The sequence below is a fragment of the Sorex araneus genome, chromosome 1 (assembly GCF_027595985.1).
Source record: "Sorex araneus isolate mSorAra2 chromosome 1, mSorAra2.pri, whole genome shotgun sequence".
In the NCBI taxonomy this organism is placed as follows: Eukaryota; Metazoa; Chordata; class Mammalia; order Eulipotyphla; family Soricidae; genus Sorex; species Sorex araneus.
Window position 1 is genome coordinate 368,099,815 of NC_073302.1, and position 26,712 is coordinate 368,126,526.

At 47.5% G+C, this 26,712-nt stretch overlaps 1 protein-coding gene across 1 annotated transcript; it reads right to left on the reverse strand.

The window, feature by feature from the left end:
- Positions 1 to 1,126: 1,126 nt before the first annotated feature.
- GPNMB (glycoprotein nmb) lies at positions 1,127 to 26,345 on the reverse strand. Its single transcript, XM_055146697.1, is given in 11 exon segments — positions 1,127 to 2,251; positions 2,710 to 2,803; positions 4,996 to 5,210; positions 5,902 to 6,010; positions 6,639 to 6,737; positions 11,900 to 12,214; positions 15,126 to 15,284; positions 18,331 to 18,501; positions 20,000 to 20,143; positions 21,276 to 21,428; positions 26,282 to 26,345. Coding segments are annotated over 11 exon segments (1,677 nt in total). The 3' UTR covers positions 1,127 to 2,097.
- Between the last annotated feature and the right edge of the window lie 367 nt (positions 26,346 to 26,712).

Consider the following 26,712-nt stretch of genomic DNA (forward strand, 5'->3'; position numbering starts at 1 on the left):
ACTCCTGGCTCTGCACTCAGGAATCACTCCTGGCAGTGCTTGGGGGACCATATGGGGTGCCGGGGATTGAACCTAGGTCAGCTGTGTGCAAGCAAAAGCCCTACCCACTGTAATATCTCTCTGAACCCATGTTTAGCTATTTTTATCCCAGAAGCTGAGTCCTCCAGCTACGATTTGTGAGCCCGGTCCAGCCTACTGCCTCTTTCTGTCAATGCTTTTTCACTGGAATGCAGCCATGTGCTTTCACTTGCATCTAGCATCTATGGTTGCTTTTGTGCTATAATGGTAGAATTGAGTAGTCACAACAGCAACTCTATGAAGCCAAGAATATTATTTACATGACCCATTAGGAAAAAATGGTTGAATGCTGAATCAGTAAACTAGAATAACCCCCCTTGCCTATATAATATCATATTGTTTAACATCCCAAACAATTGCTCATAGAAAAGCTCTTATTTTAGATAAGCTCAGCTACCGTTTATGTATTTAACTTGGGGGAAAAAATACAATACACTTGTGTGTGTGTCATCTGGGGACTATGGCTACTAGTGCTCAGGGGTCATTTTCTGTAGTACTCAGGGGACCATGTGGGGTTAGAAATCAAACCTGGGCTTCCTGCATACAATGCATGTACTCAGTATGCTGAACTATTTCCCTGGCTCTCCACACAACATATTAAAATATAAAGCATAAAGCACGTATGAGATTGTCAGTGCTTCATTGGTCAGCACTCAGCAACTCTTTTTTTTTGGGGGGGGGGTTAACACCTGATGATGCACAGGGTCACTCCTAACTCTGCACTCAGGAATTACCCCTGGTGGTGCTCAGGGGACCCTATGGGATGCTGGGAATTGAACCCAGGTCGGCCACATGCAAGGCAAATGCCCTACCCGCTGTACTATTGCTTCAGCCCCTCAGCAACTCTTAATGCCTCAAACACCATGAATAAAATTGAAAAGCAAAAATATAAATGGGAAAAATAATGACAAATTTCAACATATTCGCTTTTCCTACTTTATTATTTTTTTTCCAGGAAGGCTAGAGCATGGTAGAAAATGACAGGAAATGTTACTTCTTGAAGTATGGTAGTCTCCTTACGTTTATATGGAGTAAAGATCTCATTGGTTCATTCTGTTTTATTTCACTAAAAAACCAGTGGGCTCACTTTATAAAAAGAAATTGTAACACCCCCTTTCCAAAGTGTGTATCATTAGGAACTCCAGATCTCTGGGTTTCTGTGATTTCTCAGTGCAGGACCATGTATGTAGCAATATGCCGGGCATTACAGATACAGCATGCCAATTCAGTGTCCGTGGGATACGTGACAAGCAACCGCAGTCCACTCACACGGCTGAGCAGGGCAGACTGTCATGAAAATAGTCACCCTCAGTTGTCCTGTCCTCTGGTTTCTGGGTCCCACCTGGCTGCACTCAGGGCTTACCCTGCCTCTGTGCTCAGGGATGACTCCTGTCGAGGCTCGGGGTTACCAGAAATGCTGTCAGAGACAGGACCAGCTTGGGGCACGCAGGGTGCCGCACTGCACTGTGCTGTCTCTGCTGGACTGTCCTTCAGGCCGGTCAAGTTTCTTTTTGAGGATAACACCACCGCATACACCTGGTGCTCAAGCATGGCCTGCTCTCGCTCTCTCAGGAGCTCAGGCGCGTTCTTTGGTATGAGTTCAGTCTGCCTATGGGGCATGAGTGGAAGCACTGGGCACCCATTGGTTTTCTGCAGTGGAAAACGAAAGAGTTCAGTGTCCCCTTCTAGTCAAATCAGACCAGACTGTAGTGAAGGGCGCCTTCTCCCTCCTCTCTGGACACCATCCATCTAGCTGAATCCCAAGACATCACATATGAAACATGAATTACAGTGAAAGCAAGCGCTGCTGACAGGTTAGTGAGATGCTAGGTTGGAGGCTGCAGGCAGGGACTTCCACCGCACACCTTGAAGATGCCACTTAACCTATTAAATAAAAATTGACTCCGCCAACCACAGTGTGTATTTACAACCACCTTTAGGGGAAAGCGAACGGTCAGCCCTTCTGGTGCAGCTCTCACAAGAGGTGCTGGAGGTGCTGAGGGAGAGAGAAGACAGGACTTAAGGGCTGGCTGGCTGGTTCTTGAGCAGAGGATCTTTCTCCCGGCTTCTGGGCAGGAACACGGCCTTGGCACGGTGGAGGAAAATGTTCAGGCCTTTGCCTTTGACCACAATGCTGGTACTGCTTTCTATTGGTTTGTACTCCTTGTGTTTTCTGCAAACAATGGATTCGATTAAAAACCACTCTCCAGCTGGGATCTGTTACTTTCTAGAATCTTTTACGAGCCCACTGCAGAAGGCTTCCTTCCATTTGCCCTGATCTACAGCTTGTAAGACACGAATGTCTTCTGTAACTGTATTTTCTCTCTCTTCTTCATGGAAGAAATGTGCCTGCTTGCTATAATTTGAGATTATATGTTAAACATTAAGCAGACAATTTGTAAAGTGACTGACATATGGTAGCATTTTTAGGCTTGGAAAAAAAGAAACCACAGCAAAATTAACAGACTAGTTTGTATTCATTGTCTGATGGAAGAGCTTCCTCCCACCAACAAAATGCTTGAAAGGAAAAAAAATAAAAAAAAAAGGAAAACGGCCCATTTGTACAGAAGCATGCCATGAATTTTGGATTGTAGGCTATAAAGATTTGCTGTGTTAGAACTAGCCACTTACTTGTACATAAAGAAGGCGATCACTGTGACAAATACGGCCACGCAGCCAACAGAGACCAGGACACCATTTGTTGTTCTTAAGGGGGAGGCTGGGGCTGAAAGAGAGGCATGAATGGGTTAGGGGCCGCCTATGTAGAGGACGTGCTGTGTGTCATGCAGCCGGGAAGGAGCTAGCAGGAGGCTTAGGGCTGCCGCCCAGCTATCTGCAATCTTTCCCAGTGGCCTATGGGTCACTTGTCTCCCATTTAAACAAGGCAGCCAATCAGGAACACTGTGTGAAGGTCACAGGACATCTTGTGTGGCCTGGAGTCACCTGCATGGGCCTCAGCTGCCCCTGCAGTGCCCATGTGATAAAGGGCCCCTGGTCCTGCCCGCATCGTGGGTCACTAATTTCCCACCACAAACCTGCCAGCCTGGCCATGAATCTTTGCTCCCAAGTGCATGCTGGCCACACGCTTCCCCTGGTCCATGTCCAGACCCAAGGACGCTTTCCACACAGCACGAGGCTCTGGGACCTCCTGGCCTCTTCCTCTGCAGCCCTCATATTGTGTTGCTCTTACACAGGTATTGACTGCATGAAGCTAGATTTTGTGTTAATTTCTTAATTTTTTTTTTTGGTTTATGGGCTTTCTCATGTCTGTTCTCAGGGATCACTCCTGGGAGCAGAGGAAAACTCTTTTGGGGTAGAGGGGAATCAAACTGGGGTTAGAGACATGTGTGGCAAACTCCTAAACCAGCACCTTATTCCCTCTACTATCTCCCAAGCACGGATTTTTTTTTTAAATAACCATTCCTTTCAACTGGAGCAATAGCACAGTGGGTAGGGCATTGGCCTTACACGCAGCCGACCCGGATTCGATTCCTTCGTCCCTCTTGAAGAGCCCGGCAAGCTACTGAGAGTATCTCACCCTCACAGCAGAGACTGGAAAGCTACCTGTGGTGTATTTGATATGCCAAAAACAGTAACAACAAGTCTCACAGTGGAGACGTTACTGGTGCCCGCTTGAGGAAATCAATGAACAATGGGACAACGGTGCTACAGTGCTACCTATTTCTTTGCAACTTATTCCTTCTCTTTGTCTTGGGGCCACACCCAGTGATGCTCAGGGACTACTCCTGACTCTGCACTCAGGAATTACTCCTGGTGGTGTTTGGAGAACCATATGGAGTGCCAGGGACTGAACCCAGGCTGGCCATGTGCAAGGTAAACATCCTGCCTGCTGTGCTATCTCTGGCCCTTTCCAGCTAGTCCTTAAGTACATCACATACACTCCTCCTACAAGATGACGAGAAGCATGATGTTAGAATGATGCCTCCTCTGGACTCCAGAATGGAGCAAACCATAGTTGATTTTGTCTAAATGGCCAAAGTCTGACCAGAATCAATCTTTCTGGGGCCAGAGCTCTAGCACAGCAAGTAGGGTGTTTGTCTTGCACAAAGCCAACTGGGTTGAATCTGGCATCCCATATGGTTCGTTAGGACCCACCAGGAGTGATGCCTGAGCACCACCAAGTGTGACCCCAAAAACAAAAACAAACATAACTGATCTTTCTTCCAATCTCCTCTGCCTGGCCATCAGCCTCTCTCTGGGCAGGATCTCTGGATGACTGCACCCTACTTTACTTTGATCTTTCAGGGATCTGTGTATCACTCAGCAGCCAGAATCATCTCATTCATTCATTTGTTTTGGAGTCACACTCAGCAGTGCTCAAAGCTTATTCCTGGCTCTGCACTCAGGGATCATTCTTGGTGGGCTCAGTGAACCATATGCGGTGCCAGGGATTGAACCTGGATTGGCCACTTGCAAGGCAAATGCCTGACCCACTGTGCTATTGCTCCAGCCCCAACATTGTCATTTTGGGATGTCAGTCTGGATGTGATATTCTCAAAACACAGACTGTTCCAGCAGGGCCCACACCCTGATCCGGACTGGTCACTACTGCTGACTGTGGTCATCAGGAGCGTGTTCTTCGGCTAGTTTCCCTGGGTCTCATCCCAAAGTGGATTTGTTATTGGGTTTTTTTTTTTTTTGCGGGGGCTGGGGGAGGGGAGTGATGAGCAATCTGGCAGTGCTCGGGGCTTACTGCAAGCCTGGTTGGCTTGGAGGTCCATATGAGATGCTGGGACTCAAACCCAGGTTTTCATCCCAGCTCTCAAAGCCACATGAACAACCAACAATTCAGTCAAGTTTGCTTGGAAATAAAATTAAATGCTCATGTGCTAAGCCCCAGAACGGTGTCCATGTTGCACATTTGGGGGCAATGTGCATAGTATGAAACACACCTACCTCTAACCGGCACGGAGACAAGGGTGCTGGTGAGGGCCAGGCTTTCACCATTGCCCAGAGTGAGGTTCATGCAGAACATTCCAGAGCTGCGGAAGGCTCTCCTCACAGTCAGCAAGCACGAGTCATCCAGGCTGGTGGCCACAGAGTCGCAGACTGTGTTCTGGACTGTCTGGCAGGCAGGGTCGGCAATGGCGGTGCAGACCTCTGTGGGAGCCCTGAGGGCACAGGGCGGGAAGGTAGGAGAATGATGTCACCTCTGTAAAGCCACATTCCACCTTATTCTTCCGGCAAACCGTATGGTGACTTGTGTTTTGTTGGTGATTTTGAATTTGGGGTCACATCCAGGGGAGCTCAGGGCTTACTCCTGGCTCTGCACTCAGGCATCACTCCTGGTAGGGCTCAGGAAACCAAATATGGTACTGGGGATCTAACGTGGGTTGGCTGCAAGCAAGCAAGTACCTTACCCACTGTACTATCACTCCAACCGGAAATCACATTATGTAAAGCAGGAGGACTCTCAGGATTGGGGGTGGGAGGATCAAGCGAAGCAAGTGAGTACTCCAGAAGTTCCCTGAAAGGCTTCCCTTGTCATGGCTGACCAACAAACCAGGAATTTAAGTCAACCAGGGATTTAATCAAAAACTAGAGATTTAAATCTGTCAATGGACCAAAGTGACAGCTCAGCAGGTGGGGCGCTTGCCTTGCCCACAGCTGACTTGCTTTAGATCCTGGCACCTCCTAGGGTCCCCTGAGAGGAGTGATCTTTGAGTGCAGAGCCAGGAGTAAGTCCTGAGCACAGCCAGGTGTGGCTCCAAGCCCGAAATAAATAAATGAACTTGGTCAGGCCTTGGTTCATGTCTGGGGGCCTCCCCTGACCTGCTTCTCTGGATGGGGTGAGGTACTTACGCCCCCTGGCAGGTTACGACAAAATCCATCATGACATCATCAGCCTCAGGCTGTGGCACGGGGTCTGTGACATACGTCGTCTGGATGATGTTGACCTGGAGAATTCCCTCTAACAACAGATGCCCACAGAGAAGCACATCAGAGCCCGGAGGAAACCAAACACACCAAAATCAGGAGCCAGGGAACATGCAGGGCCCCAGGTCTGACCCTGTCCCCCAGCACCTCCCAGAGAGCTTACCCCCAGCACCAAGTCCAGAGTCCCCCGACCTACCACCCCCTAAACATAAAGAAAACAACCAGAGTAACCCATTCACTGATCAGAGCCCAGCATTCAGCCTGGGCCCTTTCTCTGGGGGGTGCCCGTGAGCTGGGCCCCAAATGCTCACCCCTATGTGCCAGCATCCCTCCCTGAGGTAGGTGAGAGGAGGAAGTAGAGGTTGTCAGGACTCTCTACTGGCCTTGGGGAAGGCACGTTGGGTCACGTGGGGGTGCAGAGAGGGGATCCAGGCCCTGGGAGACTCACTTGAGCGAGGATCCCACAAGGCTGGTTTCAGCCCCACCGTGGAAGGAAGGAGGAGGGCGGGGGCAGGTACCATCTAGGAACCAGTGGAGGATTTGCTCATTCCCATGGGGCATCATCTCAGATGGAGAGTGGACCCCACTGTGCCCACCCCATCCCTGCAGAGGTGGCCAGTGCAAGGGATGCAGACCAGGCAGCGTCCTTCCCAGGGTCTCACCGACAATGTCCAGCACAGCTTCGAAGTAGCCGTATCTGTTCATCTGGCAGCTGTCGCTGGGGGTCTCCGCCAGCTCTGGGAGACTATCCCCAGAAGGCACTAGGGGGTTCAAATAATAAGAGTTTAGAGTAGTTGCTAAAAATGTAAAAGATGAACATGGTACAATCAAAAATCAAGATATTTTGTCTACTTTTTCTTTTTTTAAATTTTTTTGGGGGTCACACCTGGTGATGCACAGGGGTTACTCCTGGCTCTGCACTCAGGAATTACTCCTGGCGGTGCTCAGGGTGCCATATGGGATGCTGGGAATCAAACCTAGGTTGGCTGCGTGCAAGGCAAAAGCCCTATCGGCTGTGCTATCGCTCTAGCCCCCATTGTCTACTTGCTCTTTATTTAAAAATTTAAAAACAATATTTTTTGCATCACACCCAGTGATGTTCATGGGTTACTCCTGGCTCTGTACTCAGGAACTAATTCTAGCATTGCTCAGGGGACCATATGGGAGGCCAGAAATTGAACCCAGGTTGGCTGTGTGCAAGGCAAATGCCCTCCCTGCTGTACTACTGCTTCTTGTCTACTTGTCTAAAGAGCAGGCCCCTGCCTGCTCTTTAGAAAAACAAAGAAGTCCATACTATTGATAAGTTGCAGAAACTGGAACTAAGCGAACAAACAACCCATATAGACATACGAGCACTGATGGCCAGAATATGTAAGTAACTATGATTCCATCTCCTGCTTACACGTAGGAAGCCAATGAACAGTCAAAGACAGAGTAAAAGATTTAAATAACAAGAATGAGGAAATAAAGTTGGCTTCAATAGACAAAGCCATGTTTTAAATTTGTTTTGAGTTTGACTTCCAGGTTCATCTGTTTTGTTTTTAATTGAGATCACAGTCATCATTGAGCCTCTTTTACCTCAATTTGCTCATCTGTAAAATAGGAATAATATTGCGACACTTAAATGAGACAAAATATATAAAACCTTCTTCTCATGCATGCTACATAGGAAATACTTAATGTTATTTTCTTAGAGCCCCCCTCAGAAAGGTAAATTTATAGAAACAAAGACATAAAGGGAAGGTTGAGTGTGTGCCTTGAATGCAATACTGGGTCCTAACGGCTCCCTGAGCACTACCAGAAGTGACCCCCAAGCACAGAACCAGAAGTCAGTGGATAATAGCAGCGAGCACCATGAGAAAGGGAATTCCTGACCTTCCTGGAGGTCCCGTAGCTCCAGGCTCAGATTCTTGAGGTCTCACTGCGGCCTTAAGGCAGCTTCCTTCATTATAAAGCTTTGACTGACTTTTAAGGACCAACCTAGAAACATATCCTGTGATGATTATTATTCTTTTTTTTTTGCTTTTTGGGTCACACCTGGCTCTGCACAGGGGTTACTCCTGGTTCTGCACTCAGGAATTATCACTGGCGGTGCTCAGGGGACCATATGGGATGCTGGGAATCGAACCTGGGTTGGCCGCGTACAAGGCAAACACCCTACCCACTGTGCTATCACTCCAGCCCCATCATATCCTGTGATTTAACCTATGGAAAAGACTAACAGAACAGGGGAGCCGGATGGAGGAGGTGCAGCCAGCACACCTTCTCCAGATGGAGCCCTGGCGACACTGAGCAGCAACTAACACGGCTCCGGGATTCAGGACTGGGACACATCCAAGTGGTGTGGCTGCTAATGCGGCCGCGCAACCTTTTCTAAAACCTGAAAACATACAATCTTTTAATGGAAAACTAATTATCAAATGCTTCCTTAGTAGGGCTATCTTGTTTGGGGGTATAACTCCCACAACAATAGTGAGTTTTGTGTTGAAATATGGAACGTAATCAAGGTAAAGAGAAAATGAAGTGAAATTCATCAGTTATACAGTTGGGGTGGGGGGCGGGGGCGGGGGGTATACTGGGGATTTGGGTGGTGGAATATGGGCACTGGTGAAGGGATGGTGTTTTTTTTTTTTAATTTTTTTTTATTTATTTTTTTTGCTTTTTGGGTCACACCTGGCGATGCACAGGGGTTACTCCTGGCTCTGCACTCAGGAATTACCCCTGGCCGTGCTCAGGGGACCATGTGGGATGCTGGGATTTGAACCCGGGTCGGCCGCGTGCAAGGCAAACGCCCTACCCGCTGTGCTATCTCTCCAGCCCCAAGGGATGGTGTTTGAATACGGTATAACTGAGACATAAACCTGAGAACTTTGTAACTTTCCACATGGTGATAAAATTAAAAAAAAAAAGACTAACAGAAATTTAAAATATCTCTTCATGGACTTTATGCACATGCTATGGTATTTTTAGTGTCTGAGGAAGACAAGCTTGCTTAATAAAAGTGTGAGTTAATAAAAATTCAAAAATTATAATAAACCTAACCTGTAGGGGTTTATCTGTTAACGGGGCACACCTGGTGGTGCTCACCTGGGGCTGTGCTCAGGGACCACTCCTGGTGGGGCTCAGGGGACCATAGGCGGTGCCAGAGATCAAACCCAGGTTGGCCGTGTATATGGCAAGTGCTCTGCCGATGTGTTAATGTTCTGGCCTAACCTTTAGATATTTTGCATTTAGGGAGTTTTAGATATCATAGGCATTTGTAATCTACTTTGATTTTTATACCTAGTCCCTTATCTATAAGGAAGACAATCAATATTTGTAGATCTAAAAGCCAGTGATTTAGATAATAAATAAATATAGATAATAGTAGATAAAAGTCGATAATAAAATATTGATAGGGCCGTAATAATAGTACAGGTGGTAGGGCATTTGCCTTGTAAGCAGTTTACCTGGGTTTGATCCCTGGTATCCCATATGGTCCCCCGAGCACCCCCAGAAGTAATTTCTGAGTCCAGACCCAGGAATAACCCCTGAGCATTGCTGGGTGTGACCCAAAAAAGCAAAATAAATAAATGAGAGAGTGTAGATATTAAATAGATCCTCTTATAAGACACCAGAATGAAACTATGTTTAGAAGTTTAGAACTTAGTCCAGATATATTTGTAATTAGAATTAGGATTATCCTTATCACCCCTCAGTAAAAGAACAGTTAAATAAATGATAGTGTACACTTACATGCGGCACTATGGCGCCCTTGAGTGAAGTGGGTTAGATTTACATGCACTGGTAATGGCAAGATGTCTATCCCATGAAGTGGAAAAAGCAAATTGCCGGGGATGTGCATGTGGCTAGTGGAAAAGCACATGCCTTGCATGTATGGACCTGAATTCTGTCCCTGGCATGGAAAGAAAGAGAGAAAGGGAGAAAGAGATAGAAAGAAAATTGCAGAATAACATATTCCACACAAATTTGTATAAACCAAACATCCTTGGCTCTTTGTGGTCCTGGCATGGTCCCCCAGCACTGCAGGAAGTAATCCCTGAGCACAGGGAGTAGCCCCAAGCATTGGCCACTGCAGCCCCCAAGCCAATCAAGCGTTTGAAGAAACAGCCCAAATGCAAAACCCAAATTATTTATAAACTATCTTTGTACACGCACAGAAAATGATTTGGAAACAAGCAGTCCCAACTGTTAATAGCTCTCCAGTGGGGAGAAAGAATGCAGACTTTTTATTCTAGTCTAGACTTCAAATCTTTGAATTTGAATATTTGAAAATATTTGAGTTTTCACTCAGGAACATACCTTAGCATTGTACTTTTTAAATCTTCAGAAAAGAATAGTAACAACTTGTGCTATATTGATTTATATGTGCTTGCTTTAACAAAATCTCATTTTGTTAATAACAGTTTATTATCAGTAACTGATTTTCATACAAATAGTGAATGCAGCAATTGTGGATGCCGTGATGGTGTGATCATCTCTGAGCTTGGTAATGGCGCCCTCTTGTGACCAGGGAGAGGATGTTACTCTATTCCCATTCCTTTGATCTGGGACGTGACCATGTAGGATGTTGGGAAGCCAGGCTGAGTGGGGATGTGATGACAGAGAATCGGTGGGATTTTAACACTTCCCAACACAGACTCTCATGAACTAGCAAGTCTTCATATATTGCTAATCAAAAAAATGGTGGGATTTCATTGATTATGCCTACCAGAACAATCTTAATGTTTGTAGTCTTTAACATGCTAGTTAACGTGGACTGGAGCGATAGCACAGCGGGTAGGGCATTTGCCTTGCACACCGGGTTCAATTCCTCCATCCCTCTCGGAGAATCCAGCAAGCTACCGAGAGTATTCCGCTCGCACAGCAGAGCCTGGCAAGCTACCTGTGGCGTATTCAATATGCCAAAAACAGTAAGAATAAGTCTCACAATGGAGACGTTACTGATGCGCTCTCGAGTAAATCGATGAACAATAGGATGACAGTGCTACCTCCAACATGCTAGTTCAGAAATTCTCAGAATTTAGCTTTTCATTGGTCATATGGCCACTCCTTTCAAGTCTGGATGGGTCTCACGGAAGCTGTGGGAAGGTTGGGAAGAGAGTGGGAGTGGAGGCAACGTGGGAGGGCTGCACAGAGAGGAGGAACAGGCTGATGTCTGGAGGAGGCCCAATACCTTCACTTCAGGCTACAAAAACTGGGAGATAAAGAGAAATGTGATGGGCTAGAAGGGGAAGCACCTGCCTGCCCACCAAGGCCAGTGTGGGCAAGAGATGGGCAAACAGTGTTGACAAAAGTGCCAAATGTCACTTTCAAAGTGACTCTAAACCCATTGTCTTGGGGCTGTGAAGACAGCATAGGGGTTGCATGCTGCCGACCGACCCTGTGTAGTCCCAGATGGTTCCTTGAGCACCACTACGAGTAAGCCCTGAGCATCTGTGGGTATGGCTCAAAAAATAAAAGCAAACAACCAAAACATACACATACATAAAACCAAAACCATTGTCCTTCACATCTTAGAATGCTGATAAAATGCCTTAAAACCCCCTAGTGGGCACATGGGTGGTGGAAATGTACACTGGTGAAGGGATGGGTGTTGGAACATTATATGACAGAAACCCAATCATGAACAACTTCGTAACTGTGTATCTCACTGTGGTTCAATTTTAAGACTGAATTAATTTAAAAAAATGACCCGACATGCTGGGAAATGTATACTGGCGGAGGGATGGGTATTGGAAAGCCAATCATCAACAGTTTTGCAATGGGATATCTCATGGTGATTCAATCAAAAAAAATTAAAAATAGACCCAATAGGTACAGAATGGAATAAATGGTCTCTCAACAACCTTTGGATCCAGGGATCCAAAAATGCAACTGAATGGAATATTTTTTCTTTGGGTATTGAGGAACACTGAGAAACACTAACCTGGGGTGGTGGCATTCGGCGGCCCCAGGGAAGGGGGCAGGCAAGGCTCTGGCACTGTGGCTTGCACGGTGAGGTTGAGGTTGAAGGTTCCATTGTGCATGTATGTGTGATTCAAAGTGTGGTCACGGGAAACCAGCAGACTTGTGTTGTCCCCGAACTTCCACTTGTAGTAAAGGGTAGACTCATTGAGGAAGTGGCTGGGGTCATGGATCAGGACATCGAAGATGATGGGGAGGTCCCTGAGGAAGGTTTCATCCGATGCATTTCGATTGTTCTTCTGGGACATAGTCACGAATACAGGAATTTGATCTAAAAGACACCCCCCAAGGGAAGGAAAACCTCATGATGGCATGATTTCAGATGGAGGTCTTCAGAGATGGTCCTGGGTAGAGAAAGGAACACCTAGGCCAGAGAGACAGTACAGTGGGGAAGACACCTGCCAGGCGTGATTCTGACCTGGGATCAATTCCTGGCATTGCATATGACCTCCCGAGTCTCACCAGGTGTGGGCACAACCACTCACCCCCTGCCCAAAGAAGGGGCTTGTGGTGGTCGAGTTCTGCAGGTACAAGACGATGACCTGGAGACCTAGCACTGCCTCACATCACTGGGCGTGCTCACGGCAGGCACCTGTCATTTGGTTCTTTTTGGTCCTCAGCTGTAGGATGATATTACTTTGTCCTCTCCTCCTTGCCACAAGTAGCTTGTCCCGGTTTTCCCCAGAGTTTAGGCTTATCCCAGTCACACCCATCAAGGTGTTCCCGAATCTCTCCCATCCCTTTGTTTAGCTATAATCACTTCTCTATGCTCTCTTCCCCAAAACAGTTTATCCGAGGCTTTCCCTTAATCTGACTTTGCTAATTTGTAAGGTCAGACCTTCCTAGGATACTGAATTTATATTATATAAGTTAATATTGCCTTTCTCCTCTTCTTGTGCCTTTTGAATAATTTGCTTTAAAGCAATGTCCTTTTTGTATAGACACAAGAAGACAATATTATGTTTTTATAACTTGGGAATTAATTGGCCTCGAATATTATTCCCTCCTGGGCATCTGCTTTCTCCACTTAAGCCTCAGTTGCCCTCAGTTCCTAGCACCCCAAAAGCAGGGTCCTGACGAGGGATGGGAAGGATCCAGGGCAAGCGGTGAGTTATGTGCTACCCTGGCATTGAGATGGGCCTGGCCAAAGTGCCTAATTCTTAACTATAAGTTAAGAGCTTGATCATAGACAAATGCTGTCATGATCCAAAAGTAATGATGAGACTAGGACCCTGCTAGGGATAGGAAAGACTGATCTGGCCTGAGCACTGTAGTCTGAGATTGAGATGGCCCCCAGGAGAGCAATTCTATAAGCTTTAATGCATCTCTTATTGTGTCCATACAAAATGATTAATATTATGAATTCTTATATGTTTGCTGGCTGAGGAGAAGAGAAACACACTCATGGGACTCCGCCCTTGGGTGGATCCTCCTGCTGAAAGAGAATTAAGTCCTAGGAGAAGCATCCCCTAAGGGAAAGGAACCTTACCCTATTGATTGTGACCACACCTAGGTGTAGACCCCAACCCCCTCATGCTGGGGAGATTTAACTAGGCTGTAAGAGTGGGTTGGGGGGCCAGATCCAGAGATCCTGAGAGAGACTGAGAGCCGGGAGAGAAGCAGGGAGAGAGAATGAAATAAACTGATCGAGCAACCAGTTTGGCCTTCTTCTTTCCATCACCTTCCCTGAACTGACAGCACACACAGCGGTTCCGGGGCACCGGACTCGGGCAGTGAGACAGAGCCGCCCGGAGAGCCCGAGAGTGCGCGCGCCCCCTCGGCGAGCTTTAGTTTTTTACACTCAGCCACACCTGGGGATGCCCAGGGCTTACTCTGTGCTCTGTGCTCAGGGATCATTTCTGGTGGTGCTCAAGGGATCATATGGGATGCCAGGGATACAACCCAGGTTGGCTGTGTGCAGGGCAAGCACCCTACCTGCGGTACTATTTCTCGGACCCCCACACCATGATTTCTGGTGCTACACGTATGTGATGTTTCGTGCAACACAACCAAGGGCATGCAGTTCCAGGCAGTTTTCACAACATAGTCTACGATTTTCTGACATGGCAGGGACATCAACAGCAAAAAGGGAGATTTAGGGGTATAGTGGTTGGGTGCATGATTAGCATGCACACAACCTGTTCAAGTTCCAGTGTCACATAGTCCCTGACATCACCAGGCAGGTGAAGCCCTGGAGACGAGACCTCCGGCATCATTGGGAGCCTAGCCCGGGGAACCCAAGCAGTACTGCATCTTTGGTTCACTCTGAGCTGACAGCCAGGTGGCTGAGACCACCATGGGGCTCTAGGATCTCCTGACACAGCTCAGGAGTGGTCCCCAGCTTCGCCAGAGGAAGAGAGAAGGGAAGGGGTCTGTTGTTTTATTTTTGTGTGTGTGTCCAGGGCCTACTCCTGGCTTTGTGCTCAGGATAACTTCCTGGCTGTGCTTGGGGGGGTTTGTTACATGCAGAGCAAGGGCCTAAAACTGCTGAGGGGCTGGAGCAATAGCACAGCGGGTAAGGCGTTTGCCTTGCATGCGGCCGACCTGGGTTCAATTCCCACATTCCATATGGTCCCCTGATCACCACCAGGAGTAATTCCTGAGTGCAGAGCCAGGAGTAACCCCTGTGCATCACTGGGTATGACCCAAAAAGCAAAAAAAAAAACCCAAAACTAAGAAACTGTACTGCTGCCCTGGCCTTAGGATTGTCACAGTCACTGTCATCCTGTTGCTCATCTATTTGCTCGAGCGGGCACCAGTAACGTCTCCATTGTGAGACTTGTTACTGTTTTTGGCATATCAAATACACCACGGGTAGCTTGCCAGGCTCTGCCGTGAGGGCGAGATACTCTTGGTAGCTTGCTGGGCTCTCCGAGAGGGGTGAGGAATCAAACCTGGGTCGGCTGCGTGCAAGGCAAATGCCCTACCCGCTGCGCTATCACTCCAGCCCTGAAGATTACATTAAAAAAAACCACAACAATATAAAATGGACATTCCAGATCATTTCCCCTTTTTGTATGTAAGTTTTCTCCAAGTCATTTCAGAAAATAAGATAGGACACAGGGATCTTGGGAAAACATGGAGGGCACTGGGCACCCCATTCAGATTTGCCTGTGTCTGACCCCCTCACCGCTCCAGCTCCCAGGGCTTCTTCCGGGGTCTACTACGTGGTCTCCACTCACCTGTGACCATGTAGACATCTTTCACCTTTGCGACAGGGACGTAGGTGCGCCGCTGTCTCCTGTAGACAATTACTTCCATCACCTGAGGGCCGAGTGTCATGTTGGCTGTGTTTACAGAGATGCTTGCTGAACACCGGCCCTGTTCCTGGAAATACTGACCTTTAAGAGAATGACGGGAAGTTGTCGTTAGTGGTGATGTTAACTGATTATTAGAGGACATTGCTGCTATTTTTTTTTTTCATTTTTGAACCACACCTAGAGATGCTCAGAGGTTTCTCCTGGATCTGCACTCAGGTGGTGCTCAGGGGACCATATGGGATACCAGAGACCCAACCCAGGTCAGCTGTGTGCAAGGCAGTGTCTAACTCGCTGTACTATCTCTCTGGATCCGAGACTCTGCTTCTTAAGGACTCGTGAGTGCCGGGAGAGCTCAGTGGTGCTGATGGGGGGGGAGGGGGCAGGGAGGTGGGGGGATGTGGCTGGCTGCTTCAGAGGGGAAGCAGCTCATTCCCAACCTTCTCAAACGCTTCCACTGCCCTATCAACCCAAGGGCATAGGGCTGCTTAGGACAAAAAGAGCTATCCAGGGGAAAAAAATAACAGCAGTGCTTGTTTTAGAAGTACATATTTTGTGTAAGGATTTGGTACTTGAAATACAAGTGTTTCCTTTAGAAAAGACATTTAGGGGGCTGGTTGGGTAGGATAGTACAATGGGTAGGGCACTGGCTTTGCATGTCACTGACCCAGCTTCCATCCCCGGCACTCCGAGAACGGATCCCCCAAACCCACCAGGATCCTTGAGAGCACAGAACCAGGAGTAAGTCCTGTACATTGACATTGTGGCCTCCAAATAACTTAAGAAATGCATTTAATTGTAAAGGCAAGGTGTCCAAGGGAGTTAGAAAGTTTATCTTCAAGTCTATCTGTTTTGTTTTGGGCCATAGCTGGCAGTGCTCAAGGCACCAAATATGGGGCTGGGGATATAACTTGGTTAACTTGCAGGGCAAGTGCTCTAACCACTGTACTGTCCTTCTGGTTCCGTTATTTTTTTTTATAACAATAGTACTATTTCTATAGTATTTCTAGGGAAAAGAAACCCCCACCTTGTAATAGCATTTGCATATAAAATACAGCTAATGATGACAAATAGGGTGTAAAAGAAACTGGAGTGACTCTGTAAACCTTTCTTTCTCTTTTTCTCTCTATCTTTATGTTCTTATGCCACACCCTGCCATGCTCAGGGCTTACTCCTGGCTCTGAACTCAGGGATCATTTCTGGCAGGGTTCAGGGGACCATATGGGGTGCCAGGGATCAAACCTGAATTGGCAAGCGCAAGGCGAATGACCTACCCACTGCACACTGACTTCAGCCCCACCCATACATATTTCTAAAATGTCCTTGAGCAATCCTTTTTCTTTTTCCAGTCTCCTCTGAATCTACCTGCCTCCCCATGGCCATCCTCACAGTGTGAGGCTGTCTGATCCTCTCAAGACACCTGACAGAAGGGCTGGAGCGATAGCACAGTGGGTAGGGTGTTTGCCTTGCACGTGGCCGACCCGGGTTCGATTCCCAGTGTCCCATATGCCTCCCCCTAGCACCGCCAAAAGTAATGCCTGAGTGCAGAACCAGGAGTAACCCCAACACACACAAAAAAAAAAAGAAAGAGAGGAAGGGACAGCGTGTGGGGATGCCTGTGAGCCAGGGATGTGTAAGGACCATATTGGCCGCGGGGTCAAATGTGTCAGAAAGGCACACAGTGAGCAAAATGTTCATATGGGCACTGGAAGACAGACCACCCTTAGCTGAGAGGCTCTCAGTTTTGAGACCTTGGCAGAGAAGGGCTTGCTAAATAGCCGTCTTAGAAAAAACAGCCCTCTCTCGGCTGGAGGCTGGTTTAAATGAAGACTTCGTGTAGGTCATGGATGTGGGAGTGTTGTTGACATAAATGATGGCACTGCTAATGGTCAGAACTCTGGCTGGTCACAGACACGGAGGCATTAGGGAGTTGAGGGACAGGATGGCCACAGCTCGGAGAAGTTGGGCTTAAGCGCTCCTGATTTAAACAGATGCAGGTTTTATACTGGACTATAGTGTTTGTTGGCATTTTGTTTTGATTTGAAAATTGGTTGGGGGGAAAGGGAAGCTTTTTCTAATTTACAAAGAAAGACAAAACATTTAGAAACTTATGTTTACAGGGCTGCACAACAGAAACAATTTTCAAATACTTGGAACCATGTAATACCTTGGTGGGTTTCTTGGGGGTGGAAAGACCCTTCCCAGCATTACTCAGGGGACCCAGGGGCTATTTCTGGGGTTATTCAGCCCCCTTTATGGGGCGTGGGGGTGGAATGGTTCTGTTTGGTGATACAGCACTGCTTGGGTCCAGCTGGGTGGGTAACATGCAGTGCTAAGAATCAAATTCAGGGTCTTATGGACCCCAGTCATTAACTGAAGCCTTTTGAGCTACCCCTCAATAGCCCACCCACCACATGGCACATGTTTGTGTGTATATAAATAATATACATATATGCATATATTTGTATATATAAGCAATTTATATATGTATATATGTTATATATACATATTTATACACACACACACACACTCATACATTTTTGGTGTCCATACCTGTCAGTGTTCAGGGTTTGCTCCTGGCTCTACGTTCAGGAATCACTCCTGGCAGGGCTAAGGGGACTATGTGGGGTGCCAAGGGTTGAACCCGGATGCAAGGTAAAGCACCCTGCCCCCTCTTTATTATTTTTAAAGCCCTGATTTTTTTTTCTTTTTGGGTCACACCCAGCAATGCACAGGGGTTACTCCTGGCTGTATACTCAGGAATTACTCAGGCGGTGCTCAGGGAACCATGTGGGATGCTGGGAATCAAACCCGGGTTGGCCGTGTGCAAGGCAAATGCCCTTCCCGCTGTGCTATTCCAGCCCAAGCCCTGATATTTTTAAATAAAAACTTGGGGACTTTGCTGAAAACTTAAATTTGTTCTTTTTATAAGTGATTACTTGATGGATCAGAGAGATTCCGGGGTGGGTAAAGTGCTTTCTTGCATGCTGCTCAACCCTGGCACCATATAGTTGAGCCCAGCAGGAATATTTCCTGAGCACAGAGCCAGGAGTAAGCCCTGGGTACAGGCCAGGGGTGGCCCAGCCCCTCCTCATCCCTGAAAACCCTAAGAGGTTTGTGAAGGTCTAACCAAATGTGTGAAAAACGTAGATGAAATTCCGTTTCTTCCATCCCGGCGGGTGAGGGAAAGGCCTCCCGTCAGGGAACACGTGGTGATGGCTTCGGCTGGTGCCGTTGGCCCATTCCCCATCGTCCCACGCCGTCCAGTTGTACACGTAGGGGTCCTGGGTGGGACCCGTCTCTGCGCAGGGGAAGAAGGAAGAAACCACAGTTCGTCACTAAATAAACATTTCTCCAGATTTTTCCACAACCAGTAGAAATAATAGACAACAAAGAGCTAGTGTTTAGAACCTATCCTGTGACAGATTAATGATCTCTGTGTCATTCTGCATTGATGCTTCTGTTTCAAAATAGCAATTATTCACACAGGCTCAATCCAGAGAGAGCATCTTCATCTACCCCCACCGTGGGTCTCCAAATCATAGCTGGGTCCAAACCAAAGGGAGGAGTGTTTGACCTTTTTCTTTTGATGCCTCCTAAGCAGTTTCCCCCAAGTCACAGGATGGGAGAGCTGTCCCCCCAAGGGTGGAGCACTTGGCCGTGGACACAGGACACTGCGCCCCAGGGCACCAAGGGCCAAGTGCTGCATTGGGCTGTTTGTCTCTTTAAGTGAATTATAAAGAAACAGAAGACATGGGGCTGGAGTGTAGCACAGTGGGAGGGCATCTGCCTTGCATGTGGCTGACTGGGGTCCCATCAAGCATCCCCTATGGTCCCCAAACACCACCACGGGTGATTCCTGAGTGCAGAGCCAGGAGTAAGTCCTGAGCATTGCAGGTGTGGCCCCAAAACAAAAACAATAGTATCAAAACCAAACAAACAAGAAAAAAAACCTTGTTCATCTTCATAGTATTTTTCTCTTAAAGATATTTCATAAAAATGTTCTTAAGTCACAAGACAATTTCACATGCTTAAGTGGCTAAATATTTATTATTACAAGAATCCAAAGAAAGGGGAAAATGGTAAAAAAACAAAACAAAACTCAAAACACTAAAAAAAAAAGGCCAAAATTTTTAAAAGAATATCGGATCTTTTTCATACAAAATAAAAAATGTAACTCTTAGGAAGATGATAAGTGAATAAGTAGTTACACTAATTTAGTAGAAGTTCTAAGTAATAAAATCAGCTTATAATTATATTTAATGTCATGACTAATGGAAGAATTTCAGTAACTATGCAGGCTTTTGTTTCAGAAAGTGCGTTCCCACAAGATCATTTCCCTTGATGCACTTGTGCTCCTTTGCACTCTTTAACATGTACCAAAACCTCATCTGCTGTAACTAAGAACATAATGCACACACTATAGTTAGTCACAGAGCATTTTCACGCAGCCACTCACACACCATTTGCTTAAGACATGTGGGGAGCAGAAATTAAAAGAGTCCAGCATCTGTCAAACCGATCAGACTTTGAGTAACCAAAGGAACTTCAAGTAACACAATCAAAATCAGAACCACTAAGGGATTTTTGGGTCCAATCAACTGGACACAAAAGAAAAGGCTTCTGTGATAGAGTCTTTGAAGACGGGTCCACACTGTGGAGACTCCCACCTGTCCGCACTGGGTTGAGAAGCAAGTGACAAGAGTAATGACCACATCTGACATTTAAGAAAGTATGAGACAGGACTCTGGACTTCTGGGAGAGCTAGCCTGCTCTGATCACACACAAGGCTTCCATACCATTTCTGCAGTTCTTCTCATAAACGATGTTGCCATCGGCATCTTCTTTTTGGCATCTGGGAAATACCAGGGTCACCATAAAGGTGATAGTGGAACCCACCAGAGCCGGTGAGTCACTGGTTAGAGACGCCTGCACATGGCCTCCTAGGGCATAAGAGAGCAGAGGTCAGAGATGAAAGCAATCCTGCTCCTTTTGCTGCTACAAAATAAAGCTAAGTCTGTGAAGAAGAACCAGAGGCCCCTTCTGCCTCTGATGGTTCTTTATGATTTGTTTCTTTGATCTCTATTTTACAGAGCTCATTATTCTAGAAGAGAAACTTAAAATACCAGACCAATTAAGGAATTCAATAACTAAAGACAGAACATTTACATCATCATCATCATCATCATCATCATCATCATAATCATTATCATCATCATTATCATCAATGGTGCACAACTGTAGAGCTTGTCTATAGAACTGAGCTTACAGGGGAGGGCAGCTGGAGGTGTCCTTAGGACAGAAGTGGGCTCTCTAGCTTATGCATGAAAAGTATAACTAACAGTTTTGCAAATTCCAGTAGCTCTATGATGACAATGATAGATGGAAATGATCACTCTGGACAAGAACTGAGTGCTTAAAGTAGGTAAAGGGATATACGTGATAACCTTTAAGTATCTGTATTGCAAACAAACCATAGTGAGGAGGAGGAGGAGGAGGAGGTGGAGGAGAGGAAGAGGAGGAGGAGGAGGATTATTCCTGCTGTAGAGGCAGACTGGGGGTGGGGGGTGAAGGGAAGGAAATTGGGGAAATTGCTGGTGGGAAACGGGCACTGGTGAAGGGACAGGTGTTAGAACATTGTGTGACTGAAACCCAATCATGAGCAACTTTGTAACTCTGCATCTCACAATGATTTGATAATAATACATAGTAATTTTTAAAAAATCCCTAAGCCACACTTTTGATATGGTCCCAAATTACTCTGGAGTCTCAGAACTTACGAAAGAAGACCATTCCCGCAGCAGCTAAACAGGCTTACGGCTAAAGCTGCTGGCTGGTCTCCAGAATATTCCAAGTCACCAGCTTGTATATTTCTAAGGAGATAAAAAATCATTTTGTAGCTTAGAAAGTAATTTAGTTAGAATTAAAGCAAGGTAGCTGAATCTAGCTCACACCCACCCCCCAATCTGAAACAAGAAAATATCATTCTCAGAAGCAACAAGAGCCACGGCTGCAGCCCATGGGAATTTCTAGGATGGGACACATTGAATATCGGGGCTGATTCTTTTCAGTTACCTTTCCAGGAGTTTTTCCATCTTGAGTCGTCCTTCTTCCATACTGGGTAGAGCTTTTCATTCCATTCATTTTCATCGGAAGACCATCCATCTAACTGACCGTGCTCCCTTGTGAAACTGGAAGGCGTTTCGTTGCTCAGCACGTCACGAAAGCCTGTACCGATCAATATGTGAAGAGGAAAATGCTTGGTCTGTTCTGTTTCTCCTTTAGTATATTTAACTGGTTCGGCAAATTTTCATTTCATAAGGTTGGAAAGCACTTTTTTCAAATAGGCCAAGCAGATAAAGGTACTTAATTCCCACCGCTGTGCCCCTCCCCACCCCCACACACACCAGAGGGCTGGATAAACATCATGATAAGCTGGAGGGAATCTTTGCTTCTCAGCACTGCATGATCTTCCAACCACTTTTAGGTCACAGCCCAGAGCACCCCCTGGGTGTGACCTGTATCTGCCACTCCCCTATTCCCCACCACAAAAAATAGTTGTTTTTTTTTTAATTGGAAATACCCTAAATGCAAGCATGCAGCCCCTACCTCTGCATGAAGGAATGTAAAATTTCAAAGTATTCCTCTGATGTTTGAATTTCTTTAGGAAAAACTCTGACCCCAATGAGCTGAATGATCTGATCATCTGGCATCTTTTCCCATCCTGAACTTTCCCTGAGAGAATGGCAGGCTTAGGGATTCCTCAAGGATTCCAAGAGATTCATGCAACTCTCACATGCTGTTTCCCACCTGGGTTAGTTCACCCCTCCTTAGGCAACCTGGTGGTCCCCTGCTCCCAGAGGGTCACCCTACTGATGCCGAACTTAATGTGGACACCCGATAGGCATAGCACACTGCAGCCCTCTGGACTCTGAACAATCCTCTAGCCTGAGCCGCCCCAGCAGCTGGGACTAGAGACCCTCACCACAGCCCCAGCTGCACACAGCTCTGAAGAGCTAACTGCTGACCAACCTAAAAGTTCACAGCCCAGGACATGATTTGCGTTGGAGAATGCTCCACAGGAACTTGCATCATCTAAATTTCTGCAGAGAGAAAGAGAGAGAGAGAGAGAGAGACACAGACACAGAGACATAGATACAAGAGACAGAGACACAGAGACAGACAGACACATACACATGCAGATGTGTTGGGGATTGAATCACTGAATCTAGGGTCTCATACCTGCAAGGATGCAAGCAAGTATTCTACTGGGGAGCTATACCACCAGCAGAGTATTTTTTTTCTAAATATAGGGCTGTGCCAAGTTGGTTGCTAGTGTTGTGAAAGACCTCAACCCTCCTGTCTTTCTGTGCACTTGTTACTTTATAACAGAGAGAGGCTGTTGAAACCTTCCATCCTGATGATGGATTTCCCAATTTGAGAACTTCTTTCAGTTGTGTCAGTTTTTGGCTTGGTCTTTGAAGTTCTGAATTGTGTTGTCTCTAATGAGCTTTTTTTTTTAATCATAAAAAATCATCTTTGCTTGTTTTTGCTCTTGTTTTCAGGCCACACCCTGTGGTACTCAGGGGTGACTTCTAATGCTTTGTTGGGCATTAGCCCTAGCTGTGTTTGGGGGATTATATGGTGCTCAGGATAAAACCCAAGGCCTCCTGCAAGCCCAGCGCACACCTAGTCATTTCAGTTCTCTCCTGGGTCCTTTAATTAATATTTTTGTGTTTTTGGAGGTAGGAATAAATACCAAGGAGTAGAATAGCTGGATCATATGGAAATTCTATTATTTATTTATTGGTGGCAGGGGGCATACCCAGCAGTGTGCAGGGGTTACTCCGGGGTGTGAGAGTTCTCTCCCTTCCGAGGTGCTGGGGGCTCTATGTGTGAAAGGAGGTAGCGGATCTGCTCCTGTATGCTAAGCATACCTGCTGTTCCTTTAAACTGTCTAGCTTCCCTTCTTTTCTTAGATATGACTTGGTTTGATCTGGGATGTTGCTCCAGTGTTAAAAATATTTACTTCGTTTTTTTGTTTTGTTTGTTTTTTGCTTGTTTGTTTTATTTTTGGGCTATCCCCAGCAATGCTCCGGAGTTGCTCCTGGCTCTGAACTCAAAAATTACTCTTGGTGGTGCTCAGGGGACCACACGTTGGCTGTGTGCAAAGCAAACGCCGTACCTGCTGTACTATTGCTCTGACCCCTTTAATTAGTTTTTTAACCTTTCTTTTGGCTTATTTTTGTGAGGGCCACACTATGTTCTTTTGGGCTTATTCCTGGATCTGGGCTCTAGACCTGTAGTCCTGAAAAACTGTACCCATTTGAAAACAGTCACTAAAAAAATCCAGAAAATGTGTGTTATCAATAAATAGTAATAACTAAAAAATTGCTGGAACAGAGTCATAGAGCAGTCAGGTATTTTTGCTTTTTGTTTGTGAGTCACACTGGGTTGTGCTTGGGCCCATGTGCAGTGCCAGGGTTTGAACTAGGGTTAGCTGCATGCAAGGCAGTGCCTTAATCTCTGCACCATATTTTATTCTGACAGGTATATAGTAATATACCATGTGGTTTTATTATTATTTAAAATCATGGGGTCAGAGGAGGGGGGCGAGAGAGAGGGAGAGGGAAAGAGAGAGAGGGAGAGAGAGAGAGAGAGAGAGAGAGAGAGAGAGAGAGAGAGAGAATAGGGTTGAAGCACTTGCCTTGCACTCACCAGCTATGGCTCAATTCCTGGCGCTGCATACAGTACCCCTAGCCCCATCAGGAGAGATCCCTGAGCACGAGAACAGAGCCTAGGACTAAATCCTGAGCACTGAGCACTGGCAGGTGTGACTCAAAAACAAAGGAAAATTTAAAAAAGAAATATAAGCACACTGAAAGAAAAGAGGGACTGGGGGATTAATGGAGCCACAGCTACACCGTTGCTCTCACTTTAATCCAACACCCCAGCACAGAAGGCCGCGAGTCATCTATCTACCCTGCAGATTTCTGCACCTTCTGCTTCTTGGTCTTCTTTTGTTTATTAGAGAAAGGCTAGGAATACTCCGGTGTCTGCTACACTACTAATTCCTATCCATCCTCGTTTCTTCTGCTGGTCTAGGGCATGTTCAGTTTTGCTGCCTCTGGGAGGTTGGGATTCCTTCCAAACCGACAGCCAAGCCTCAGCCTCAAACCTCAGCACATCTCTTTGATTGAGCAGAAAAGGGGCCATGGAAAGAGAACAGTCATTTTCCAGGTGGCCGGTCTCTGTGGCCCCACCACCCCAGCATGTAGACTAGAGGGGAGTCTTCTTCAGGCATTGCACTTTGGGCAGGAAGTCACCTGCTCCCGGGTACCTCTGGTGTCCCACCCTCCTTGTAGGAGCCGGTGTTACAGGAGCCAGGCCATTTACCGCTGCAAACCAGGAAACAAAAGCTCAGCCAGGGGGCCTAAGTCACTGTGGTTCCACTCCGGGCCACTGAGTCCATCTGTGTCCAACCGCAGGAAGGAAGAACATGTGGCTTGAGGCAAGTTCATCCCCTTCTCTGTGGCCCGTTTTCTCATCAGGGAATCAGGACCCTCACAGCTGGCTCCTCCCTCTCTGGCACTCCCTGAGGATTCCTTCTTCAAAGGCAGGGTGGGGTGAGGGCAGGGGGGCCCAGCTGCAGAGCACTTGGGGGCTACCGTGGCTCTGCACCCTGCATACCTGCCCAGACAGATTCTGCAGACAGCCCAGTTGAAGGACTTTTTCTGGGCGCTGGAGAGTGTTCATCAGGCTGAGTGCACGCTTGGCAGACGGTGGCCCAGCGTGACCCTCTGGAGCCTGTGAGCATCCCTGGCCCAGAGCTGGGAGTGGCCTGAGAACCACAGGCTGTGCCCAACCAAACCATAAAGGGCATTTATCCAGAAAAGAGGGGGCATGAAACCAGCGGATGCAAGGGCACCCCAGGATGCTTCTCTCTCAGAACTGCATGGAGCAGGTGAGAGCCAGATTTCTGTTTTTTTCCCCCTGCAGACTAAGGAGACGATCCGGTGAGGGATGCCGCCAAGGCTCGAGGAGAGATTGGTGCTGTGAGCAAGGGGGTGGGGGGCAGCTATTTCTCAGCAACCTCCTCCTCCATGAAGTCCTTGGGAGTTTCTTCAGAGAGCATCTCTCCTCTATTGGAGTGAATGAGGGAGCACTGTGGGGTGAGGTCTCATTCCCTTCTTCCCTCTACCTCCCAGCATTGGTTCCCCGAGGCCCACCTGCCTTCACCCCAGTCTCAAGAGGAGCATGTCCGGATCCACCTTCACTGAGTCTGGTTCCACCGACCTGCATATCAGCTTCACTTTAACCATAACAAGTGCCCATTGTGTGTGTGTGTGTGTGTGTGTGTGTGTGTGTGAGCTTCACTTCAACCACAACAAGTGCCCAGTGTGTGTGTGTGTGTGTATTGGGGCGTCTGGGGCAGACCCCTTGCCAGGCAGAGCGAGCTCTGTTTCCTGAGGCAGCATCTGCTCAACTCATTTCTAGGGCTATCAGCCCTCCTGCCTAGGTGACAGCAGAGACGGGCAGTCACTGAGTTCTGGAGCGAGGTCGAGGCCCCATTGTCCTGCCCGGACGCAGGAGGCCACCAGACAGAAAGTTCTTTACGGCTTTTTATTTCCCACAAGCCTGGGGCAAAGAGCTGGACGGAGGCTTACTTTCGAACATTCTCGGTGGTTTTTGAAGAAATGCGAGAGCCTGAGCCTGTTACTGCAGCCCCCTCCCACCTGATCCTCTGTGTGGTCCTGGGTCCACCCTTCTGACCACTGAGTCTCACGCTATGGCCCCCATTTACGTGGCTTTCGTCTGTGACCCATCTTGGTCACCTGGGGAGGCGGGTGAGAAATATTGCTCCAGAAGACCAACTTCCTATATTTTGTTTTGGGGCCACTCTGGGCTATGCTCAGGGATGAGTCCTGGGGGTTCTGGGGGGAACATGTGGCCACAGGCAAGCAGAGCTCTCTACCTGCTGTAGCATCAGCGTCGCTCCGGCCCCAAGGCCAAGCCCAGCTCCCCACGCAGCACCTGCGCCAGCAGCCAGGGAGAAGGGCGGAGCAGGCTCAGTTACTCACGTTTGGTGGCATCAAGCCGCACTGTCGTGGCCAGGAGCAGGAAGGCCAGCCAGCAGAGGTCCATGCTGCGTCTCCCAGCGCCCGGTGACCTGGGCTTCGCAGAGCTGCAGGACTCCAACCGCGGGGAACAACTGTGCGCCTCTGGGCTCTGCCGAGCCCCGGCTCCCGTTTTAATTAAACGCAGGGCCTCGGGGCGATCATGTGATGGCATTAAGCAGCACTGCCTGATCTGGTCTCTGGAGCCCGGCTCTCAGAACTCGTGCTTCTGACTCACGCCCGCTGAGAATCTCTTTCTGCTCTGTTCATGTGTCCACCGCTTCAGGGTGATTCCACATGGCCACGCAAAGGGACTTTCTAGGACCAAGGAAAATCGCACCCTCCGCCCCAAAATCATTGGTTAACAACTTGCTGTACTTCCTCTTTTTTATTTT